This window comes from Staurois parvus, unplaced genomic scaffold, assembly GCF_062004578.1.
Source record: "Staurois parvus isolate SC_StPar_1 unplaced genomic scaffold, SC_StPar_1.0 ptg000154l, whole genome shotgun sequence".
NCBI lineage: Eukaryota > Metazoa > Chordata > Amphibia > Anura > Ranidae > Staurois > Staurois parvus.
This window is the reverse complement of record NW_028317950.1, coordinates 4,228,697-4,252,661: the sequence shown is the minus strand read 5'-3', so window position 1 is coordinate 4,252,661 and position 23,965 is coordinate 4,228,697. Positions and strand designations below refer to the sequence as shown.

The following is a 23,965-nucleotide window of genomic DNA, read 5'->3' as shown; positions in this document are numbered from 1 at the left end:
ACTGAGGGGCAGAGAGTTTGCAGTGGCAGCTGTGCAATTCGCCACTGACCTCAGAGCAAATGATCTCCCAGAGGTGTGGTCAGGTGAATATAAGGCCCATTCACACTTTCAAATGGGGCCAATGGTGAATACATGCGGCGGTTCCTAGCGATTAGTTGTGAGGGGGAAGCCTCATTGAATGCACTGCACTGTATGCCTCCCTCAGCTAATTGCAGCCGCTTGCACATAATTGCTCATGGAACGATTATTGGTGAATGGTTGGCCACTTTTAACTTGGGCAGCGCATTGCCTCCCATTGTTTTCAGTAGGGCTTCTGCCTGCAGCTGATCGCTGGGAACCCTTGATGGGCCTCCTGTATATAATCACTAATGGCCCCAAGTGAGAATGGGGTCTTTGGGCACCAATGGTAATAGCAATGAGTGCTTTGCAAAGCCATTTACCACCTGGTCATACACTACAAGAATTTCATCCAGTTTCAGCCCAGATTCACTCTGCGGGTGACCCTGTCGGCCACCGCCTGCCTGACATTCTTTGAATGAAAAATTGAAGGATCTGGACAGAAAATGATCATAGGAACAGCAGCTGCATCCAATCAAATGCAACCGCTGTTTGTGTATTCTGACAGTCCACGGAGCCTTATAATATAGCAATGATCTTATCATGAAATGTCAAGGAGAAATCAGAGAAGAGTTCTGATTTATAATATAAACTCAATTGGTGGACTACTATATGCAGCTCGGACAGTGTCATGTTTCAGGTACTGACTTAGCAGGAGTAGGCATTTTGGTAGGTTGCAGACATTTTTCAGTAGATCAGTCTGTGGTCTATGTATATGTTTCGAATAAGGTTTGCAGCTACTAATTCTTATTCCATGTAACTGATGGGAGATGGAATCTTTATAAGGAAGTGTTTCCTGCTGAAAGCTGATGTAATTACTTTTTATTATATCTCTTGTGTATTGTGGGGGCCCAGATGGGGACCGCCGGCTTTATCTTTATGTACGTTTATTGAAGGGCTCAGCGGGACTACTCTGACCATGCCCGTACAGTTATGAAAGCTTTGGTTTTTCATATTTATGTATTAATCGTTAGTAGTCCAAAAGATACGTTTGACTTAGGCTTTATCCTAAAATGGGACATGAACAAAGTTTCATTTTTCCACTTGGGGGATTTTGCTTCCTGGCAAGAATTCTCTTCCACTTGCCACCTCTTTCTCTATTAGCCAATTAGATTGTAAGAACATTCCAATGCAACCCACTGATCAGTCATGCCTCCTATCATATATGCCTTTTTTATTTTTGCTTCTACCTGCCCCCTGTAGCTCTGCCCACAGGGATCTTCACTCTGTCCCTTGCCAGTCCCTAGAGATCCTGTACTTCTTTGCCTGAAGGAGAAGAGGTGAGAGGAGCACAACAGCACCAGAAAACGTCTAAGAACCACACCAACCTCCTCCTGAACCCTGTACCAGGCTGCTCCTGAACCACCCACCAACTGCTCCTGAACTTGAACCCTGCACCAGCCTACTCCTGAACCCTGCACCAGCCTTCTCCTGAACCCTGCACCAGCCTACTCCTGAACCCTGCACCAGCCTACTCCTGAACCCTGCACCAGCCTACTCCTGAACCCTGCACCAGCCTACTCCTGAACCCTGCACCAGCCTTCTCTTGAACCCTGCACCAGCCTACTCCTGAACCCTGCACCAGCCTTCTCCTGAACCCTGCACCAGCCTACTCCTGAACCCTGCCCCAGCCTTCTCTTGAACCCTGCCCCAGCCTTCTCTTGAACTCTGCCCCAGCCTTCTCTTGAACTCTGCCCCAGCCTACTCCTGAACCCTGCACCAGCCTACTCCTGAAACCTGCACCTGCCTTCTCATGAACCTTGCACCATCCTTCTCATGAACCCAGCACCAGACCTTTGACAGCCTGCTCCTGAGCCCCATACTAGGCAGCTCCTGAGCCTCACACCAGCCTACTTCTAAACCCCACACTAGCTTTGTACTGAGCTCCACACCAGCCTGCTCCTTAGACCTGCACCAGCCTGCTCCTGAGCCCCATACCAGACTATTTCTTTTTTTATTTTTGTTTACAAACGATTTTATTTTTTAAGAAATAGACTGTAAAATTACATTACAGCTTCAAACAGTATATAAAACAGAAACAAGGCACAGCTGAAGTGTACAGTTCAAAAGGTACAATCATGTAGAGTAAAGAAAGAGAAAAGAAAAGAACTTAAGTACATGAGCAATATAAGTAAAGAGGTAGGCAGAGTTATACCGCTACCAACAGAGTATTTCAATCAATCCAAACATGGGTGAACTTTAGTCATATAGTAAATGTCTATGAGTTCTCCATATTTCCCATTTTCTATCAAATAAGTGCATCTTATCCAATAAAGTGTAATGAATTATTTCCATAAGCATCACAGCATCAACTCTATGCAGAACAGTGGCCAATTGTACCGTACAAGATTTCCAGTGTAGGGCAATAGCCCATAGAGTGACTATACAAATGGTATGGATTAGCCATATAACCTCATTCTGAACTCCTGGGACATGAACTCCTAATAGGCTGGAGTGCACAGACAGATGCACCGGGGCTCCCGACAGTGCAGTACCACCTCAGAGATCCTGCACCACACCAAGGTGAGGCCTGGGCAAGCCAAAAATGTATGCATTGGGGTACCGGCAAGGCCACAGCCTCGGAAACAAGGTGGGAAGTCCCTGGAAACAGGATGTGTAGTCTAGATGGGGTAAATTACCATCTGGTTAATACTTTGAGGGCTGTCTCATGGACAGAAAGGGATCTAGAGCTCTTACGCATGTTATCAACCATGGAATCCCAGTCCTCATCCGAGAAGGTGATACCACTATCAGCCTCCCATTTCTGTCTGTAAAGAGGGGGTGAGGGAAAGGAACTGACCAGAAATTGGCGATATAAATCTGAGATAAGACTCCTGCCCCTAGGAGAGTCATGGCTAATGCGTTCGAAAAATGTAATCGGAAATGAGGGTGTAAAGCCAAAATGTGAGTTAAAAAATGTCTAATCTGTCAATAATGATAATATTCATGCAGCGGGATATCAAAAAGTATACGTAGCATCTCAAAAGTGATATAAGATCTTCCTCTTTGGAAGTCAGATAATCTGATAAAGGATCTATGGTACTACCAGCGGAACTCCTGTGGAAATCAGAATGCCGTAATAAAATTCGGATCACCAAAAAATGATGAACCTGGTGAAACAGAGGAGACCAGATTTAAGTTAAATTTGTATCTGGACCAAAGCAATAATGATTGGGCTACAATAGAGTTAAGGGTCAATAACGAGCGGGGGGGGGGGAATTTTGGACCATAATATGCCTGGCAGATAGAACGGACGTATAGACTGAGATTCAAATCTTATCCATGGGACCTGGGAATTAATAATCGCCCATTGTGACAGCTGTGCGAAATGGGCCGACAAATAGTAAAGCCAGAAATTGGGGAGACCGAGGCCTCCAGCCCGTAGCGACCGGTAGAGGACAGATGAAGTAAAACGAGGGCGTTTGTTACGCCAAATAAAGTTATTAATCATCTGTTGAAAGCGGTCTAGGAACATTTTCGAGACCGGGATTGGGAGCACTCTAAATAGATCTTGAACAGAGTAGAGAGGCGTGACACACATGGTGGGTAATTAGCAGCAAATAATTTTGAGTATCTGGGGGTGAGGCTAATACCTAGGTATGAAATCCGGTCTGTGGCCCAATGAAATGGAAAAGAAGAGATACACTCAGGGAATCAGGAACATTTATAGACATAACTTCTGATTTAGTAAAATTTACAGTAAGACCTGATACTGTTGCAAAGTCATTCAATAATGCGCATAAATTGGGTAATGACACTAACGGTTTGGTAGGGAAAAGCATAACATCATCCACATACATACATATTTTGAATTGTGAAATCAATAATGAGAAACCAGAAATGTCTGAATGTGATCTTATTGCAATTGACAAGGGTTCCAAAACAAGCGCAAATAATAAGGGCGAAAGAGGGCATCCCTGACGTGTGCCTCTACCCAGTTGAAAAAAAGCAGAGTTGCAGCCTGGGAGTCTTATTCTTGTTTTGGGGGAGTCATATAAAGCATGTACACCAGACAGAAATTCTTCACTAAAGCCCATCTTCTGCAGTAGTGAAAACAAATAGGGCCAGAGGACACTATCAAAGGCCTTGTTAATGTCCAGGCTCAGCAACAAAACTTCTTTAGAATGCAAATTGGCATCCTGAATAACTTTTAATGTGAGACGAATGTTGTCCGTGATAAGTCTGTCTGGGATAAATCCTGATTGGTCCGGTGAGACCAAGGAGGAGATAATAGGGACCAACCTATCTGCCAGAATGCGGCTGAATATTTTCAGATCATTGTTCGTTATTGAAATTGGTCTATAATTTTGAGGTAGATGATGGTCTTTCAATGGTTTAGGTAATAGAGACATGTTGGCCAATGGCATCTGCTCAGGAAACCTACCTCCCTGCAAAACATCATTGAATAATGACATCAAAATGTTCATAGTAACTGGCCGTAAACCCTTCAGGACCCGATGCTGTGGAAGCTCTTAGTGCGCTAATCGTGCGGGTTATTTCCTCCACAGTGTACGGGGCACTGAGAGAGGATATCTGAGAAGGTGTGAGAACAGGGAGGGGTATGAAATCTAGCCGTGAGCTGTTTGGGGGAGTGGAAGATGGTTGTGGGGGAGCTAATAGGGTGGAATAAAAATTCTCAAAAACACCCAGGACTTCACGAGGAAGAGAGGAGATATTGCAGGACTTAGTATGTAACTTGTAGATATGTGGGGGTCGTATAGAGTGGTTTAATTTCCGTGCGAACATAGTAGACACTGAATTACTATATAATAAATAAGAGGTCTTCGACCAGCGTAGAGCCTTTTAAGTTTTCTGGGAAAGTAAAGTATTCAATTCTAGATGCTTTTGCGATAGCATCGTTTTGTTAAGAAGAGATGGACTGCCAACATGAGCCCTATAATGTGCTTCCAAAGTTTCTGAATTTGTTTCCACTGCTCCCTATTTCTAGAAGAAGCCATGGAAATAAGGCGGCCTCGTTAGACCGCCTTATGGACTACCCACAAGATAGCCGGGGAGATATCGGGAGTTGTGTTTGACTGAAAGTATTCTTGAATAGACGTGATTACTTCTTGGCGAGAGTTAGTTTCCGTAAGCATAGAGTCGATAAGTCAACAGGGTAGGTGCTAAAACCTATGAAAGTGAGAGATAGCTCCATAATATTATGATCCGACCAGGGGCTTAAATGAATGCAAGCTTTCCTAGAGTTAGCTAGCAGAATAGGGGAACGATAGATATAATCAAGTCTAGCATAAGAGTCATGTGGGTGGGAATAAAATGTATAATCTCTAGCTCCTACATTATGTGCTCTTCAGGAGTCTACCAGTTGAAGTGTATCTAATTTTTTGGTAAGGGATTTTGGGAAGGCCTGAGAGGATGGTGAGGACGAGCTTCTGTCTAAAAGGGGATTAGCTACCAAATTAAAATCCCCTCCCACCAATAATTGAGGGGATAGAAACCTATCTAGAATTTTGAAAAAACTGGAAAAGGACGCTTGCACCGAATTTGGTGAATAAATATTAGCGATCGTGTGTTCACGACCTGAAAGGGTGCCTTTAATAATGAGAAATCTGCTCTCAGGGTCACGATATATATGTTGAATATCGAAGTCAAATGAGTTATGTAAAAAAATAGCCACGCCTTTACTTTTAGTAGAATGTAAGGTGTAGAACCCGTTTGTAAGATCTATGAAAATATGTCGGGTGTTTAACGGCTGCAAAATTAGTTTCCGGTAAGAATTTTTGCCCCTAGGCGTTTATACTGAAGGAAGGCAGTTTTACATTTATTTGGTGAGTTGAAACCCTGGACATTATGTGAGATGCAATGGATAACCATGGAAAATAAGAATCATTTCAGTCAGCATTATGGTATTCATCTTAAAAGTATCCAAGATAGTAAGTCTAGTCAGTGGTGTGGCGATTGGACGCGGACAACCATTTTGTTAAGATCTACCATCTTGTATCATACTTTGCAAATGTCATTCTCACTCCGTTCAGTCTTCCCCCTCCCTTTTTTGAATGGCATATAGTGTGTGTGTATGCTGGGGTCACAAGTGCATCAGGCACAGCTGGATACGCGTCATGGTTGTACACCCAATTAGCTCTGGTCCCGTGATGTCTGTCAGGCTCTTGCCTTGGCCTGGTCGTAAAGCTATAAATTAGTCAATCTGTCAGGAATGGACTTGCCAGTGGTGATGGGACTCACCTGCCTTGTGGGCTGCAGTACCAGGGCTGGCCAGCGGGTGCTCTCAGCAACCAGAGGCTCACTCCTGCAATGAGCCATCACCTGAGGCTGATTACAGCAGGTGTATTTAAGGAATGGCCAGTCCTGTGATCAGGGCCTTGGTGTATATTTCCCATGAGGCCCTGTACCTGCATCCTGTCTGCTTCCTGCCTGATCCTGATTCTGCTTTAATCCTGACTCTGCATGAACTCTGCCTGTCCTGACCTCGGCTATTTCTGACTACGCTTCCGCCTGCTCCTTGTACCTTGCCTGCCCGTTTGCTACCGACCCGGCCTGCCCGACTACGTTTAGTATTGTTCTTATTGTTATCTGTTGGAGGTTTGGTTGCACTGTGTTTATGTTTAGTCTTGCACTGCGTTTATGTATTGTTTAGTCTTTAATAAATTGTATTGTTTATACTATACCTGGAGCCTGTGTTTCCCTGTGTCAGTCCACACATTTCTGGTCATACCTGGATCCCTAACACAGTCATTGGACATGAAAAGCATTCCAGAGTGGCAGTAAAACTTACATCCCATTTGAATCACTTTTCATACAAATTCATAAAATCCCGACAGGAACAAGGTACATTAAAACAAAGCATATATTCAGATGTCATTTTAATAAAAGTCACCTGATACCTTACACCCCTAGGTAATGTCAATATCTTTTTATGCGTCACAGCCGGATATGTCATATTTGGTGTCTGGACGTTCAGAATATGATTCTGCATATTATTCTACCAGTGGCTAGGATGCTACATGTACCTATGGAAGGTTATTGACCATGGTATAAACTTGAGAGGGATTTGGGTCACAGCCTGGGTCTCTGCCTAACACCCCTCCCCAAATAAGGCAATTGGCCCTTGGCTTCAGTAGACACCCCCTGCTGGAACACTAGAAAAGGCTGTCATGCCTGGAGAGAAAATGAAGAGATTCTCCCTTTTAACATCAGGAACCAACTTTGGGAGAAAAGGCACCCTTTTGTTCAGGACACTTAAACTCTGCTTAAACCAAGTACTTCTGCAGGTATCCTACGTTCTGAAACTTCTTTCTTTATCTCTCTGTTGTGTTATTGCTCTCTCTATTTATATATATATTTGTTACATCTTTTTCTGTAAATATTTTTATTGCACCATTTTGACCTTTTTAGTAATAAATCCTATTTTCTGAAAAGCGTTGAACCGTTTCTGAAGCTCTTTAATGCAAACTAAGAATTTCTGTCTCTGAAGAGTGCTTCCGTGTGTTTTAACCCTCTGCATACATCTGCCTGCGGTGACAGTGTGTATACAGACGCTTATTCAAACATCATAGTGTTACTGCTAAGATTTGTGAGTTTGCTCCTCTGTAAAAAGGTGGTGGTGGCAGAGTGAAGGGTTAATTGCGTAATTAACCTGACCCAGTAACAATCACTCTCAGGCTGCTGGCACATTGTGGTCCAGCGAGCTGGAAAATCTTTGTGCAGGGCACAGCTGAGAGTGGCATTGTTACGCAAGTGGCAGCGCGGTCTTAGATTGGCTGGTCCTTCGGTCACAAGTTGGTGAGAAGGGCTGGAGTCTGACGCCGCGCCCGTCACATATTGGCTGGCAGCGTATGTGGGAATATTTCAGTACATTGTTAGAAATTAACTCTGCACTGAAGGATTGTAACCTTTGTGGAAACAGTCCTTAGAGACAAGCGGTGCATATTTTATATATATATAGCGAGAGAGAAAGAGAGAGAGAGAGAGACATATAGCAACAGATGCTTCCTTTTTCTGCTTTCTATTCTACCTTTTCTTGCAATTATGCCTGGTTTAGCAGAATACAATAAAATGAACAAAAGTGATTTAAGTACTGAATGTGAGGCACGAGGAATTGACGTCGGTGGCAAAACTCGTGAAAATGTGATTCATGACATACAGGAGCATGATATCCGGGTAGACCAGAACTCGGGTGAACCTGAAAATGAAGAGGTTCCCACCACCTCCGATCTCAGTGGCTAAGATACGTCCTCGCAGGATGGGCATACAGAGACTGACACTGGAGTATCACCGAATGTTACCGGAGTGCCTGTAACCAGCAGAGACTCTCCTCAGATGCAGGAAGCCATAGAACGCATCAAGGAGGTGGATCCTATGGCATACCTGCAGTTCCTTGTATGCCAGGCTGAGAGAGAAGCTGCGGAACGCCAGGCAGCAGCTGACAGAGAGGCTGCGGAACGCCAGGCAGCGGCTGACAGAGAGGCTGCGGAACACCAGAGGGAAGCTGATCGTCGGCACGAACTGGAGATGGCTAGGCTCTAGCAGCAGCGACAGGCTCAGAACCTCGGGTCCCTAGAGCACAGGGGCACCTCTCCGGCCGTGGGCACAGCAGCCAAGTTTCCAGTGATGGAAAAAGACGGTGACATTGACATGTACTTACTGTCATTCGAAAAAACTTGCCGTCAGTACCATCTGCCCCAAGCACAATGGGCTCGGTACCTGACACCAGGGCTGCGAGGCAAGGCCCTGGATGCGTTTGTCCAAATTGCCAGAGGAGCAGGACGACAATTATAAAGGAAGCGATTGTCCGAAAATACCAGCTGACCCCGGAAATGTACTGGAAGCAGTTTAGGTCCTTGCAAAAGGGACCTGGGGACTCTTACACGGATGTGGTAAGTCACTTATGCACAACATTCCGGCAGTAGACATGAGGACTGAAAGCTCACTCCTACGAGTCCCTGGAGGATCTCATGATAGGAGATCAACTACTGCATCTCTGCCCGGCAGACGTCAGACAGTTTGTATTGGAGAAACCCGCATCTGCCAAAGCTGCAGCAGACCTGGCCGACACCTATGTCCACACGCGGGTGTCTGACCATCGCAAGGCTCCTCCGAATGGTTGGAAATGAGGGAAATCACCCATAGCAACCCCTCCTACGCCGGTGAGTCAAGCTTCCCATAACCCAACACCTGCAGTACTTGGGGCTAAGCCATTCCTGACTGACAACCGCAGATGTTACACCTGTGGGAAACCTGGACATCTCAGGGCGCAGTGCCCTGAGCAGAAGAAGATGACATCACCTGGCCAGACTTCTTCAGTGCTGTTTGTCTGCAAGAAGACTCGGTAACCCCCACCAACTTGCAGCCAGTCACCGTGGGCAACTGGACTGTAACTGGTTTCCATGACACCGGGGCAGAGGTCACCTTGATTTCACAGGAGGTGATTGAACGAGAGAACATCATCCCAGGAAAGTTCCTTACCCTCACTGGAGTTGGGGGACCCGTTCACGCATACCCCGTGCTAAGGTATTCATTGATTGGGGTGCAGGAAGGGGGATGAGGGAGGTGGGGGTCTAGGATGAAATTCCCACACCTGTTCTGTTGGGTGCCGACTTGGGTACTCTTGTTTCCTATTATGCCCCTGCCAAGAACACCCTGGAGGGCCCCCTGGAACTCTCTGGACATGCCAAGGTACTGTGTGCAGATGTTGGGTTAATATCTGGGCAACCTGTGGATGGACAGAGGGAGAAGGCCGGGAATAGAGTGGGGTTACAGGATTCTTCATCACCTGGAGAAGGAGAGGAGATCCCCTTGCATGGGGAGGTAATTAACTCCTGTGTCATTGATGTTACAAATGATAATGATGATGATGTTGATCATGATGATAATAATTATGACGATGATGATGATACTGATAATGAAGATTATGATGATAATAATGATGCATTTTCATTGTTGGGGGTCACCCACAGTGCTGTGAAGTGGGAATCTCTGGGTGCTGAGCAGAGGGATGGTCTGGATAGGCCCTTTCCTTGCTCCAACCCAGAAGGTTCTACCTTGATAACCTCCCAGCAGTTGCCTTTGTCTGGTACTGGACAGCTGGGTGGTACTTGTAGTCCCACGGCCAAGGCAGAACTGGGGAGTGACCAAAATGGTCATTGGCATGCAAGCTGTGAGCTTCCCTGCTGAGAAAGATAAACAACAGCTTGACTGGGACAGTGAGAAGCTGGGAATGAATAGTCTACCAACAGGGGGTTTGGGGACTGAAAGAGTTAACCCCCTGCTCATTGTGTCCAGTCAGCCTAGGAGACATGTAGTGAGAGTGTCACCTTATATGGCCTGGCAAGGTGTATGGGGAAAATCTGAAGCCAGGGAGGAAGTCACCTCCAACTATTTCTGTCTTAGATTCACCCCCCAAAAACTAACCATGACAATGTATGTCATAGGCCGTGGCAGCACACCTGGATTGGAGGTGCCAGGGGCCCTATTTGAGTTGATAGCCGGTCCTCAGAGAGGGAGCTTCGGCCCTCAACTCCAATCACCCTTCCTTTCCATTCAGGTACAGCAGCTGCTTGCAAGGCCTATAGTAAATGATGTCTGGGTTCAGAGAAACCCTGGGTTTATTGCAAAAACATGTCCCACATGGAAGAAAAATATATTTTAAAATATTCTTCCCAAATATATTGACATACATTTAAAATACTACAATTTTGGCCGTATTCACTATAATTCAAAATATATTTCAATACACACACATATATATATATATATATATATATGTATTGAAATATATTTTGAAATATATTGAATACAGAGAAAATCGCAGTACCTGTATTTCAGATATATGTCAATATATTTCAAATATATTTTTCTTCCATGTGGGGTATTACAGCTGTAAAAACAGCCCCCACCCCATTACACTGCATCTCTATGCTCTCACCCATTCCTGCTTTCCCTGTCCCCCTCTCACCATTGCTTTTATCCATCCTCTCTCCAATACATTTTCACTACCACCACCCTTTTCTCACCTGTTGGCAGCACAAAGTACCCCTGTCAACACTGCACCTGCATGCCCCCTACCAACTAGGACCTTTAGGGCCCTGGTGCAAGAGACCATGTAGCCCTCCCTCCTCCTGACCCCCTGAAAGCAGCACCTGAGTGGGGAAACAGTTTAACCTACTTCCCTGCTCTGGTCTTGAGACCCTTTCCAATGGTCCAGGTGCCCTTTTCATTAGCCCCAGGACCCTTGCCACTGGAACCAGGGTCTTTCCCTCTGAGCCCAGGTCCCTTCCCTCCGGTTCTGTGGCCCTCCCCACAGATCCAGGGTCCATTTACTCTCATTGAGTGGCCCTTCACTATGTTCCCACAGTGGAACGCTTTCCTGCTGTCTTGTGGCAGAACCCCAGGGCCCAGAGCGACCTTTGCAACCCTGGTAGTTCCACTACTGGCTGGAAACATAACCCTCCTTTACACCCAAAGCCCCTGATCCCCCCCCCTGTTCTCACCACCGCACCTTTATTGCAAACGCCTATCACTCCCATGCTCAAACCACCCCAACCTTGTCTGTTCTGGAATGGACACACTTTTTTGCTAGTTTCAATAAGACCACACACACTTGGTATCCCCCGCTGTGCAGACATATGCTCATACATGCAGTGTCCTTCAGGATCCTCCATACATCATAGAGATAAACGAGGTCCACTTACAGCCCATGACAGCTGTCAGAGTTGATACACGTCCTCAGGTGAGAAGATCACCAATGTCCATGGCTCTATAAGGAAGTCTACGTGATTGATTATAGGCAGCAGCAGTAATAGTGGCAATAGGGCAGATTCACTAAAGAAGCTGAGAATCTTCCCCTATAATTGTCAACTCAATTCTCCAGTCTCATGCAGATGAAATACGTAAACCGGAATTTGCCTTTCACATAAATTTACAGCTGAAGCAAATAGTTGCACTATTTATAATGTGAAGATTCTTGACTTCTGCAGTAAATTAACCTCAACATCTGAACAAAGAAGCTTTTAAAATATATTCTTCAGATTTTTTTTAACAAATAAAAAAGTAATTTTAACATGTATCTTTACATATATTTGTAAATGCATTCCAAAAATGTAGATTTGTATTTTTAAAGACATGCAGTATATTTGAAATGTATTTTTAAAAATATTTTTCAGATATTTTGTAATAAAAACGCATTTCAACATGCAGTATATATATATATATATATATATATATATATATATTTATTGAAATGTATTTTTAAATATATTGAATATGGTCAAAATTGTAGCATTTCAAATATAGGTCAATATATTTGGGAAGAATATTTTAAAAATATATTTCAAATATATTTTCTTCCATATGGGATCACACACTCCAAATTCATCAACTGGAGTCCAGGATGCTGGTAAAAGTCCGGTTGACTTGATTTCTAAACCCAAATGCTGGATTATTTTTCCACCTCCATCGCCTGCTAACAAAGCCTGCAGTAGCAGCAGACCCCTGGCAGTTGAGTGTGGACCCTCCATTTATATTTATTTCTTTGGGTTGGGGTATAGTGGCAGCACAAGACATCTATTTTTGTTTAGTTACATTTAAAGGAAAGTTTTTCCTGCCCGGAGTTTAGCTGTCACCAATAGCAGTTGTCCTTTAATTTTTCATTCCTTGCATGGATTGGGGATTTTAGGGCTGCGCAAGGCTGTGCAATATTTAAGGGCTCACGGTCCAGATGTAATGGGTTTCCTTGTCATGTTTCTTTCTCAGGTTTTCAGTCACACAGAGCTGAAGCCATGCCTCTTGGGAAAAATGGGAAGAAGAAAATTGAAGACATTAATATGGTGTACAACGTCAAGGAGAAGCTGGGAGCGTGAGTATCTGTGGGAGCGAGACGGTTTAGTTCTAGATAAGTGGGTCTTGCACATGTACTCAGGCCTGACTTAGTGTTCAGCTATGAAATGTTTAGGAGACCAAAACTGACCTCACAATCAAACTGTTCAATCTTCTATGCCCAGACAGAAATGGACACAAATCTGAAAGTATGAGCTCCCGTGATTACCTAAATCAGGTAGTTCTCAGCTGGGTCTCCAAACTAAGCAAAGGGCCAAGTTTACTGTCCTTCAGGCTTTAGGGGGGCTGGAATGTGGCCAGTGGGAGCCAAAAACATCCCAGCATCAGTGCCCCATTGTTGGTTTTAATGGGAGAAATTGTGCCCTGTTGTTGCTATCAATGAGAAGAATAGTACGTCATTGATGGTGTCAGTAGGGGCAATGGTGCTCCATTAGTGGTGTCAGTTGGTGGAATTGTGCCCCTAGAGCCAAACATAGGTGAACCGGCCCCCAGGCCACAGTTTGGAGACCACTGATGAATAGTGCATGTGAAAAAAAACAAACTTTGTGAATGGGGTCAAAATTGAAATGTTACTAGGTCATGTTCTCTCCAGGTCAAATTTTATTTGTTCATACAGAATAGAGTGAATAATATAAATACTACATTATGGCCACTATATGGTGTCGATAATCATAGGAAATACATATTTACTGTGATCAGCAGCTCCATCTAGTGGCCAGAATTCTGTATTTTCCTGATTTAATCTGTCTGGGTATATGCTCTGCATTCCGGTGAGAGGCCCTCCACTGTCAGAACCAGGACACTATTAGCATGCAACCAGTACACCCAGCTACTACAAAGAGTCCTTCCCTGATTGCTACCAGAGTGCTGCAGTTCCAGAAGGGTGACCTTATACCCTTGCAGGGCCTGGGATCCCTCCAGCCATCCACCTACACTACCAGAACTACACCAGACTTCACTTTGAGGGTTGCAGTCTATGAGGATAATTGCAAGTATCTATTTGTGTTCTGAACCTAATCACTGTGATCGGCAGCCCCATCTAGTAGCCATAATGCTGCATTTTCATGATTTACCCTGTCTGGGTATATGCTCTGCAGCCAGGTGAGAGGCCCTCCAATGTCAGAACCAGGAGCCTATTACCATGCAATTAGTACAACCAGATACTGTGCAGAGCCCTTCCCTGATTACTACCAGAGTGCTGCAGTTCCAATAGGATGGCCTTATACCCTTGCAGGGCCTGGGATCCCTCCAGTCATTCACCTGTGCTACCAGAACTACACCAGACTTCACTTTGAGGGATGCTGTCTGTGAATATAATTGCAAGTATTTGTTTGTGTTCTGAACCTTTTTACTGTGATTGGCAGTAGCCAATCATGCCGTATTTTCCTGAATTCTGAACAATTTTTTTATCAGAAGCCCTGGGAGCCAGGATTTTGCCTATTGGGAGCCTGGGGGGCAGGATGGTTGCTCATCAGAATCCTAGGGAGCCATGCTGTGGTTACCAGAAGCCCTGGGAGCCAGGAAAATGTGTATTGGAAGCCTAGAGAGGCATGACTTTGCTTATCGTAAGCCTTCGGAGCCAGAACTTTGCAATTGAAAGCATAGGGAGCCAGGACACTGCTTATCGGAAGCCTCTAGAGCCAGTTCTACACAATGGTTATACTTCTCGATCACATAATGGAGGTCTATGAGTTGGCTGATTGCAACCCATACACTCTATGTGTGCCCATTGTGTTGGGGGTACAGAGGGCTGCCAAAAAGCAGACCTTCTATTTGTCATGTGCAGTAGATGTAGTCTGCAGTCAGGATCAAAGTCCGTGTCGCTTGGGGACAAAAATGGACTTTTCATGTTATAAAAAGAAAAAATAAGCACTGTACAATTCAGTGTTATGATAACTCTTGGCATAGTATCACAAGAGTGGTATGACGTATCACAATACAAACATATCGGAATGTGACCGGGAACAAGGAGTTGCCCTGGCAACAGCAAGAAACATCATCGCTACACAAAACGAGATGGAGTTATTATTTTCAAATTAAAATTCCAAGATCTGAGAAGCTTAAGGAGGAACTGTAGTCTTTTAAACATGTATGTGAACCCAAAAACCCCCAAATTTATCAATATATTTGGCATCATGCTCACTGTATACAGTTTTTTTAAAATTGATTTTTGAAAGTAGTTACAGAAAAGTGTTCCATCAATGAACACCATGTCAAGAACAAAGGAAAGTGGTATCATCAGCTTCAAATAATCAGTCAGTAGGAGATTGGGTAGGTCTTCAAGACTTCAAGACTGTATCTCTAGTCAAACGTTTGGGAACTTGGCACCTTTGTATGAATCTATTTGCCAGCCTTCCATGGTGATATAAAGAAGAGAAAGAAAAGAGGAAGAACTAAAATGTGCAGAGTTGGAGAAGGAATGTAGGATTAGGTGGAGTGTTGGGTGATTGGATCAGGGAGGTGTGACACTATTATCCATATATCCTCTACATATTAGAGAGACTCAAGTGATGATGGTTTTTAGTTTTTCTGACCTCAAGAAGATGATCTAGACCAACCTTTCTCCACCTTTTTACCCCAAAGGAACCCTTGAAATAATTTTCAGGTCTAAAGCCCTAAACCCCTAAAATGGCAGCCACTGGGAAGAATGCTTCTTTTGTTGATGGTCACTAAGTAGAATGCTTCTTACAGTGTTGGTCAGTATGAAGAATGCTCCCTACATTGAATACCAGTGGGAATAAAACCCTTTTCATTGGTGGTCAGTGGGAAGAATGCCCCTTACATTGCTGGTCAGTGGGAAGAATGCCCCTTACATTGCTGGTCAATGGGAAGAATGCCCCTTACATTGGGAGTTAGTGGGGAAAATGGCCCTTGCATTGGTGGTCAGTGGGAAGCATGTCCCCTACATTGGTGGTCAGTGGCAAGAATACTCCTTACATCGGTGGTCAGTGGGAAGATTATTCCTTACATTGCTGGCCAGTGAAAAGAATGCTCCTCACATTAGTGGTCAGTGGGAAGAATGTCCCATACATTTGGTGGTCAGTGGCAAGAGTGCTCCTTACATTGGTGGTCAGTGGGAAGAATGTCACTTACATTGGTGGCCAATGGAAAGAATTTCCTTTATATTGGTGGCCTGTGACCCTTAACATGTAATAAGAGGCATGCTGATGGGCACATTTTATGTTAAGGGGCACTCTGATGTGCACATTTATATTAAGGGGCACTCTGATGGGCACATTTATGTTGAGGGGCACTCTGATGGGCACATTTATATTAAGGGGCACTCTGATGGGTACATTCTATGTTGTGCCCATCAGAGTGCCCCTTAACATTCAATGTGCCTATCATAGTACCCCTGTAAGACTACACTCTACCTTGAGGACAGACAGGAGCTTTTCCGGGATCCTTGCTGGATGCTTGTGTACAGTCAGGGAGCGGGATCTGGAGAGACAGTGAGCTGAAAGGGACAGGACGCACACGTGATGTCATGCTGCCGTGATGGCTGCCCTGCTCAGGGGCTGATCTGTCATTGCGGGCTGGCGGTCTGGGTGGCAGCACAGCTGGGGCCGTTCGCAGACCGCGGTCCGCCATTTAGTGACTGCTGCTCTAGAGGAACCCTAGGGTTCAATGGAACACTGGTTGAGAATTGTTGATCTAAACAGGTCGGGTAGCAATGTAGGCAGAGTATCTACCCTGTATCATAGTGATGTGCAATCAGTTCCTCTAAGTTCTGCACATGGTTCACATCAGCACTCCATTCCTTTATAGTAGGAGGTTAATCTCCAGTGCCTTGGAATTACACTTCTAGCAGTGAGAAGGAAAAAGCGGAGTAGACCCTTTTTGGCCACAAAGTTGAGCCAGAGAGCATAGAGAGTAACTGTATACAGTTGTATCTCAGCAATTGTTAAAGCCCAACTCCAAGTTTGTTTTCTTTTTTTAAGATTAAAAAGATATTTAAGAGTCTATACTTAAGTAGTTTGAGGGTCTGGTCACATGATCGGCTTCAGCGTGGAAGAGGGGCAGCCAACAATGGAAACCCCATAGTAGGCCAATGGGTGTCGTCACCACCCAGACTTTGATCTTTCCTCCTCACAGAAGTTGGCCACTGGGGAGATCACATAACTGGACTGGAGCACCTTCAGAATAGTTAAGTATAGACCTCTATCCTTTACAGGGTAGTTGATATTGAGCTTAGAATAGGAGTGGGAATAGAATGAAGCTTAGACAGTATTTGCCTAGACTTCTATGTACTGTATGAAATTACAGGGAGATAGCTGCGAGCCACTGAGAGTTCTCTCGAGTGACTAATTCTCAAATCTCTAGATTTAAGTTTCTCTTATTTTCTCCCTTTTGGTTTGTTAAATGTACCATTGAAAGCATTTTGTTATACATATGTTTATTAAGTGCAAAGTGTACCTGTTGATCCTGGCAGATATTCAGAGCTGTCCTGTGTACATTTCCTGTGTTATCTCAAAGAATCTAATCAGCCCTCTCAGTTCATATCATGGACTACAAAATAAGTATCCCCTATGTTGTGGTGAATAGGAGAAGGGGGTGGGGATTCAGTAGTTTAGTAATAGACAACTAACAACATTCCATGTTTTTTCAGTCCAGCAAAGGAACTAACTTAATATCTGTGTTAAACTGGATATACACCTCTAATGCTAACCTAATATCACCCCAAAAAACTGTAGCAGCCATCCCCCAAAGGGTGTGCTCATTAAAATTATATGGGGTACAAATGATGCAACTTATTACCCCTGGCACCATCTATACACCGACTACAGTGAAGCTGGTTTACTAAAGGAAATTAGAATCTTTATATAAAAAATTGCATCAATACTCACTTCAATATTCAATCATGTGCAGAGGAATTTGCAGTTACCGTGATTGAATAACTGAGTATTCACATAACTTTTTGTTTGCAGATTCTCAACGATTTTATTAAAACACAGGGAAATGTATGGTATGTTTAAAAAAAAAATATTATAATATAATTTATAATATATTTAAAAATAAATAAATATATATATGAATATGATCATCTCTATAACCAATGTTTATTAGGCTCTAAAACTTTTCTCCTCGATATTGGGACTTACTGTTAGTCACAACTAATCACAGACCATAAATATATCATTGGACCAGCGAATCCTTGGACACCCCATAGAGGGAGCCCAAACACCCACTTAGCTAATAGTTGTCATCGTCATAGCGGCAAGAATCACAATTGTCAGATCTTGGAAATCTCCCATGATACCTTTTGATCTCTTAAAAAATAAATTGCCCCAGATAATGCTAAACGAACGTCTCTCTGCCATTCTTCAGGATAAGATGCCCAGGTTCAAAAAGATCTGGAACCCTTGCATTACTCACCTAATGGGAATCGCCTAGCCAAGTTTATTGTAAACCTTCATGAGCCACAGGGGAGGTTTGCTGTCCCCCCTTTTCTATTTCTTTTTTTTTATTCCACCTTTTTTTCTTCTACCTTTTCTCTTTTAACATCTCTACTTATTAGGTCTTCTGTCTGGCTGGGGAGGGCTGTGGGACCACTGGTCGGCTGGCATGGGCTTTCCTCCCCATCTGAGGGATGATCATATAATTAAAAGGATCAGATAACAAGGATTACCAAAGGTTGGGGTGATCCCCGATCTCAGATGAGGGAGACCCCCGCTCCAGAGGATCCTCCCAGAAGGATACAAAAATTACTTTCAGGGAATGCAGTATCAGCCCAAATTGTTATACACTGGAATTTCTTTGAATAATTGTAACACCCTCCTAGGTAGCCAGGGGGAGCTAGATTCTAACTTGTAGATAGGGGCTGAGTAGCAACCCAGGTGTAACAGTTAAAGTGGTGTCAAATTGTGGTCAGAGCTGATAGCTCTGCAGACCAGATTTTTGGGACTTCCCCCAGCACTAGAACTTTGGAAAATTTTCTAGAAGCAATGGGCGGATGTGAGGAGTGGCTGATCTGCACTCTCATGAGATCCTGGCCAATCCCCAACAGGAGATTTGGCATGCGGCCAGGATAGCCATTAAGAGTGTGTGAGTCTGCTCAGCAGCAGAAAAGTTCAGGTGAGAGATGTAGAAGTGAGGCTGGAGAGCAGAAGCCTGGGAGGAAGCCCATATGGGAAGGGGCACACCTACAGGCAGGAAAGCTTGGAAGGAGGAAAACTCAGGACTTCACTGGCCCCCAGAGCGAGGACCACCTATGGAGCAGGGAAGGAGCGACTCAGCTAGAAGGCCTGGTAGCAGCCAACAATCCACCAGCAGCATGGGAGAAGGTCTGAGTGAGTAGACCTGCACCCTCTGGGCCAGTAAGGGGAAGGAGCACTTTAGTGGGAAACTGGATTAGCTTACTACCTGGGACTGTCTTCTTTTTAAAGTGGCAGAAACTGGATCCCCTGCCCAGGGATTTACCCAGAACAGCTGGATTAGGAGAATCTGCGGTCTGGGGTGGTACTACAGGAGATGATAGCTAGCTCTCCAGAAGAAAATTTTTGCTGTAAAGACTTTTATATAGTTCTAGGACGTTTGTCCTCAGTTGCCATTTCCCTTGGGCATCCCATGCACCCCTTACCCCATCCAAGTTCAATGCCCTAATAAAATCTAAAAAACAAGCTCAAGGACTAGTTACTGTCTCCTGGATGCAAGTCTGAATGGAAAAATGCAAGAAAGAATGACCAAAAGATCAGGGAAAACCCCCCAGGGGACTTTAACGGCAGAAAATGTAAGACATGAAATGTGTTAAAAAATAACTAGTCAATCTTTATTATTAGTACCAAAAAATGGCCAAATGGCCGATAAGACAAGGGTAAAATGTAATGAATGGAAAAATGCATGTTGCCTGGCTGTGCAGGACTGGGGGACCCAAAACTTCATTGACTCCTAAGGGGGAAGTGCTACATAATGATGTACGTAAACGTGGTTATTGTGTACCAGTACATTCTCCTTTTTTGTATTGTACTGTTTTACCTTTGTGTCGTTAAAACTTTAATAAAAATGACTGGAAAAAAATATGGAAGAGCAAGCCCATTCAATGTAAAACTTACTTTTGGTAAACTCTGTAATCAACATATGTAGTTAGGTTCAGAGCAAAGGCAGGGGTAGCTGCCACAGAAGCAACTCCTCACCTGGGCAGGGCTGTGGATAAGGGGGTACCTCCAGTCCTTCTGTACGGGGCCCAGTCCAGCAGTGGGGCCCAAGCAGCTGAGTGAATTGGATGGGCAGGGAGGGTGATTGGCATGGCGGAGTGCAATTACTGGAACTGATCCCCTGTATCGCTCTCTACATCAGCTGAAAGATGGCTTCTTCTTCTATCCCTCCCACTGGCTTTCAGCTGCTGCAGAGAGAGCCATACAGGTGATTGATTCCAGTAATCCCCCCTCCCTTTCCTATTCACCTATCACCCTCCATGTGCACCATGTGTTTCCCCCTGCTGCCCAGCCCCTCCATGTGCCCCCATCCCTGCAGTGCTGCCACCGACTGGCAGCTGCAAATACACACAAGGATCCTTCAAGGTGGATAGTCCCATTTACCAGCCCCTTCCTTTCCTGAATGAACACAGTGAGTGATCATTACCTCTCACTATCACTCACTATGTGCATTCATAACTGAAGCATAGGAAACTGAGTTTTTTTTTTTTTGGAGGTCTGTCAGGTTGGCCGTATGAGGCCCCATGGTTTATAACAGCATCTCTGGGGCTGGCATATGGCATGCACGGCATATGCACGCTCCAGTTCATTGGTGGGCAACTAGCAGACTGTGGCCTCCCTTCTACAAGGCTGCAGCTCTCTATCTGCTTTGACAGCTACTGCACCCCAACAAGCCCACTCTCAGCACCTTTTCCCCGACAACTCATAGCCAACACAAAAAGCACATTTTCCATGCACAACCACCCACCCACCCCAGCTGCTAGAAAGCAAGTGAATGACCACACATTCGCAGTGCACCCTCCTTGTCAACTTTGGTCAGCTGGGTGGGGGCAGAGAATGGGTGCACCAGAGCAGTATGCCCCTCTACAACATGCCTTAGCTGCAGGGGGAGGAGGACACAGTTCTGCATCTTCACCCAGAGCATTGGACGATCCTGCCCTGGCCTTGTATGCACTCACTGAAAATTCTCTATACACCAATCACATTCCCTTATTTAGAGATGAGCACTAGGGGGTGAATTTACAGATCTGTCTATGGATTGCATAATGGAAATATGAAACAGCTAGTAAATTAAACATATGATACCCATTATGTTAACTTCATACAAACAATGCAGTCATTTCTCAAAATATGGTGTCTTCCTAGAAAACTAAGCCATTTACTGATAATCCCTTGCAGCAGTCAGGACTGGAGTTGGCGTCCTCTGGGGCTGTTAAAGCGTATTTTTCATGTTATAAAATGGAAACAAAAAATAAGCAGTGTACAATTCAGTGTTACCATAACTCTTGGCATAATATGACAAGAGTGGAATGACAATTATATCACCATACAAACGTATTGGAATGTGACCGGGAACAAGGAGTTGTCCTGGCAACGACGAGAAACATCGTCGCTACAGAAAACAAGCTGAAGATCCATTACTATAAAGAAAAAAAAAGTGGAGTTATTTTCAAATTAAAATACCAACAACAGAAATGCTTAACCCCCTCCTGCCCAGTCCCTTTAAGTGGGTCTACTATGTACCGGGGGGCGGGACAGACTTCTCAATCATATGAGCACTGTGATTGGCTGACACAATGGTCACATGATTGGGAGCCCATCCCATGCAGATCCCACTCATGATTTGAGACTGGGAGCTGTCTAGAACAGCTTGGTCACTATGCTGGGTAGTGAGAGAGTTCTCAGCACAGGAATCTCAGCCAACCATGGATGCATATGTGCAGTTTGTAGGCGCTAAAGCCCACCCTCTGATCCCCATATATGCGATATGTGGACGGCAAAGCTTCAGTCACCTCCCATGTTTTTCCCTCCTCTCCTATCTTTTTCACTGGATTATTCACAAAAATGATCCTCACATGCCCAGCGATCTAGCCCTGCTCATGTCCCTGTCTTCCTATGTGATGCCATCAGGAGGCAGCTATCTCTTCTGGGTTCTTGCAGCTGACCCCCTGATGATATGCATGCAGTAGCAGGCTGTAAGAACCAGGAAGATAAAGCCACCACTCCTGATGACACACCAGACAGCATGCACAATAGAGCCCCCTGGGCCTCCTGGGCTCAGGGTCAGGACAAGGGGGGGGCGGAAGGGGAGGCTGCCCTGGGTGTAATGGTTTGCTTTATAGTTGTGGTCGCATTTCCTCTATTACCAGGGACTGGAGAAGTGACAGTGATTTTGATAAGCTAGTGACTGCTGGGCATAGGATCCCCTAAGCTTGCACATCATAAACGGGGGTTAGGGGGGCTGCGCAGTTGCATGTTAACTGCACATGTTATTCTTGCCTACTTTAAAAAAAAGAAATACATAAAAAAGTTACATTTGTAAGGGGGAATGGGGTAGGAGCAGAATGACAGAAAATGGGTGGGGAGGGCAAAGGTCCACTTTACGGAAGAACTGTAGAGTGGACTTTTAGAGTGGACCTTTCATCTCCAGAAGGCCTAAAATCCCTGGTGCTTGAAACTTGGCATGCTGATCTCTAAACATCTCCAAGTCTTATATAAACTAAACAATTTATTTCTGAAAGGGTTTGCACAGTCCGCTGACACATCTACTAATTGTGAGGCAGTGGCTTAGGGCTGTGTGCCTACAATTTCTGTTCCTCTATCACAATGCAAGTTTACAATCCCAGGGAGTGCTAACAATAGTGCTTTAGTAGTAATTCTCAAACAGGGTTCAGGGGTTCTTTGAGACTATTACCCTTGGGGCCTGCAAGGGGTCAACACCACTGGGCAGAGTTAGGGGCATGAAGACCAAGGGTGGCTGTCGGACCATTCATGAAACAGGATTTTTTTCCATGGACCATCAATGTAAGGAGCATTGTTCCCATTAGCCACTAACGTAAGGGGGCATTCTTCCCAATGACCACCAATGTAAGGAATATTCTTCCCATTGACAACCAATGTAAGGAGCATTGTTCCCAATGACCACCAATGGAAGAAGTGTTCTTCTCCATGACCACCAATGTTAGGAGCATTCTTCACATTGACCACCAATGTAAGGAGCATTCTTCACACTAACCACCAAAGTAAAGGGAATTCTTCCCACTGACACCCAATGTAATAGGTATTCTCCCCAGTGACCATCAATGAAAGAGGATATTCTTTGCAATGACCAGCAATATGAGAAGCATGCCTCCCACTAACCACCAAAATAAGAGGCATTCTCTCCAGTGACATTCTTAGCACTGACTGCCAATGTCAGGTGGTGCTCTTTGCACTAACCACAAATGTAAGGCGCATTCCTTCCACTGATCACGAATGTAAATGTAGCACTACCCTCCTGAGGGCTGCTTGTATTTTTACACTGGTTTCCTCTTACTTTGCCCCACAGCCAGGCACAGTGTATTTCTTCAGCCAAATACAAACACACACATCCACTTGTCTTCGATGACCAGTCTAGGGGATGTTTGTTTTTGTCGTTTATTGTAGAATTGGGGATAGGGATGGGGAATTGTAGTAGGATACTCCAAAAGTAGAACTATTCACAGAGGACATCTAGCTGATCTCTTACTTGAGCACTTGTGAAGTCTTGACTGACAGTAGATAGCAGACTTCTCTTTAAAGTAATTTAGGAGTGGGCCCCTTTAGCAGTAACAACACTTGGACAAGTTCTTCAGAACACTAGCCAGTGTTCTCTTTCCTTTTTAGACCCACGCTGACTATTAAGCACCAGAGGTGCAACAAACACACAGAGTCCCCAAGGTCTCTCAATGTCAGTACTCACGAGCCCAAGGTCAGAATGGTTGCCTCCTTCCAATCTTCCAAGCGACTCTCTCCAGTGATACCAGACAGAGCTTTGGCAGACAGCTCCCCTCAGTCAGCTTACTGTAAAACCAGGGTCACTCTCTCTAACTTCAGGCCCTCAGGTCAACCCACCAGAAGCCGCA

The 23,965-nt window shown here is 44.7% G+C and overlaps 1 protein-coding gene across 1 annotated transcript in view; it reads left to right on the top strand.

Annotated features, from left to right (window-relative positions):
• PNCK (pregnancy up-regulated nonubiquitous CaM kinase) overlaps positions 1–23,965 on the top strand; it is a 166,626-nt gene that overhangs the window by 21,888 nt on the left and 120,773 nt on the right. The window contains exon 2 of the mRNA XM_089674941.1: positions 12,844–12,946. Coding sequence (XP_089531067.1) covers positions 12,870–12,946 — 77 coding nt within the window. The 5' untranslated portion in view covers positions 12,844–12,869. The remainder of the gene's footprint in view (positions 1–12,843; positions 12,947–23,965) is intronic.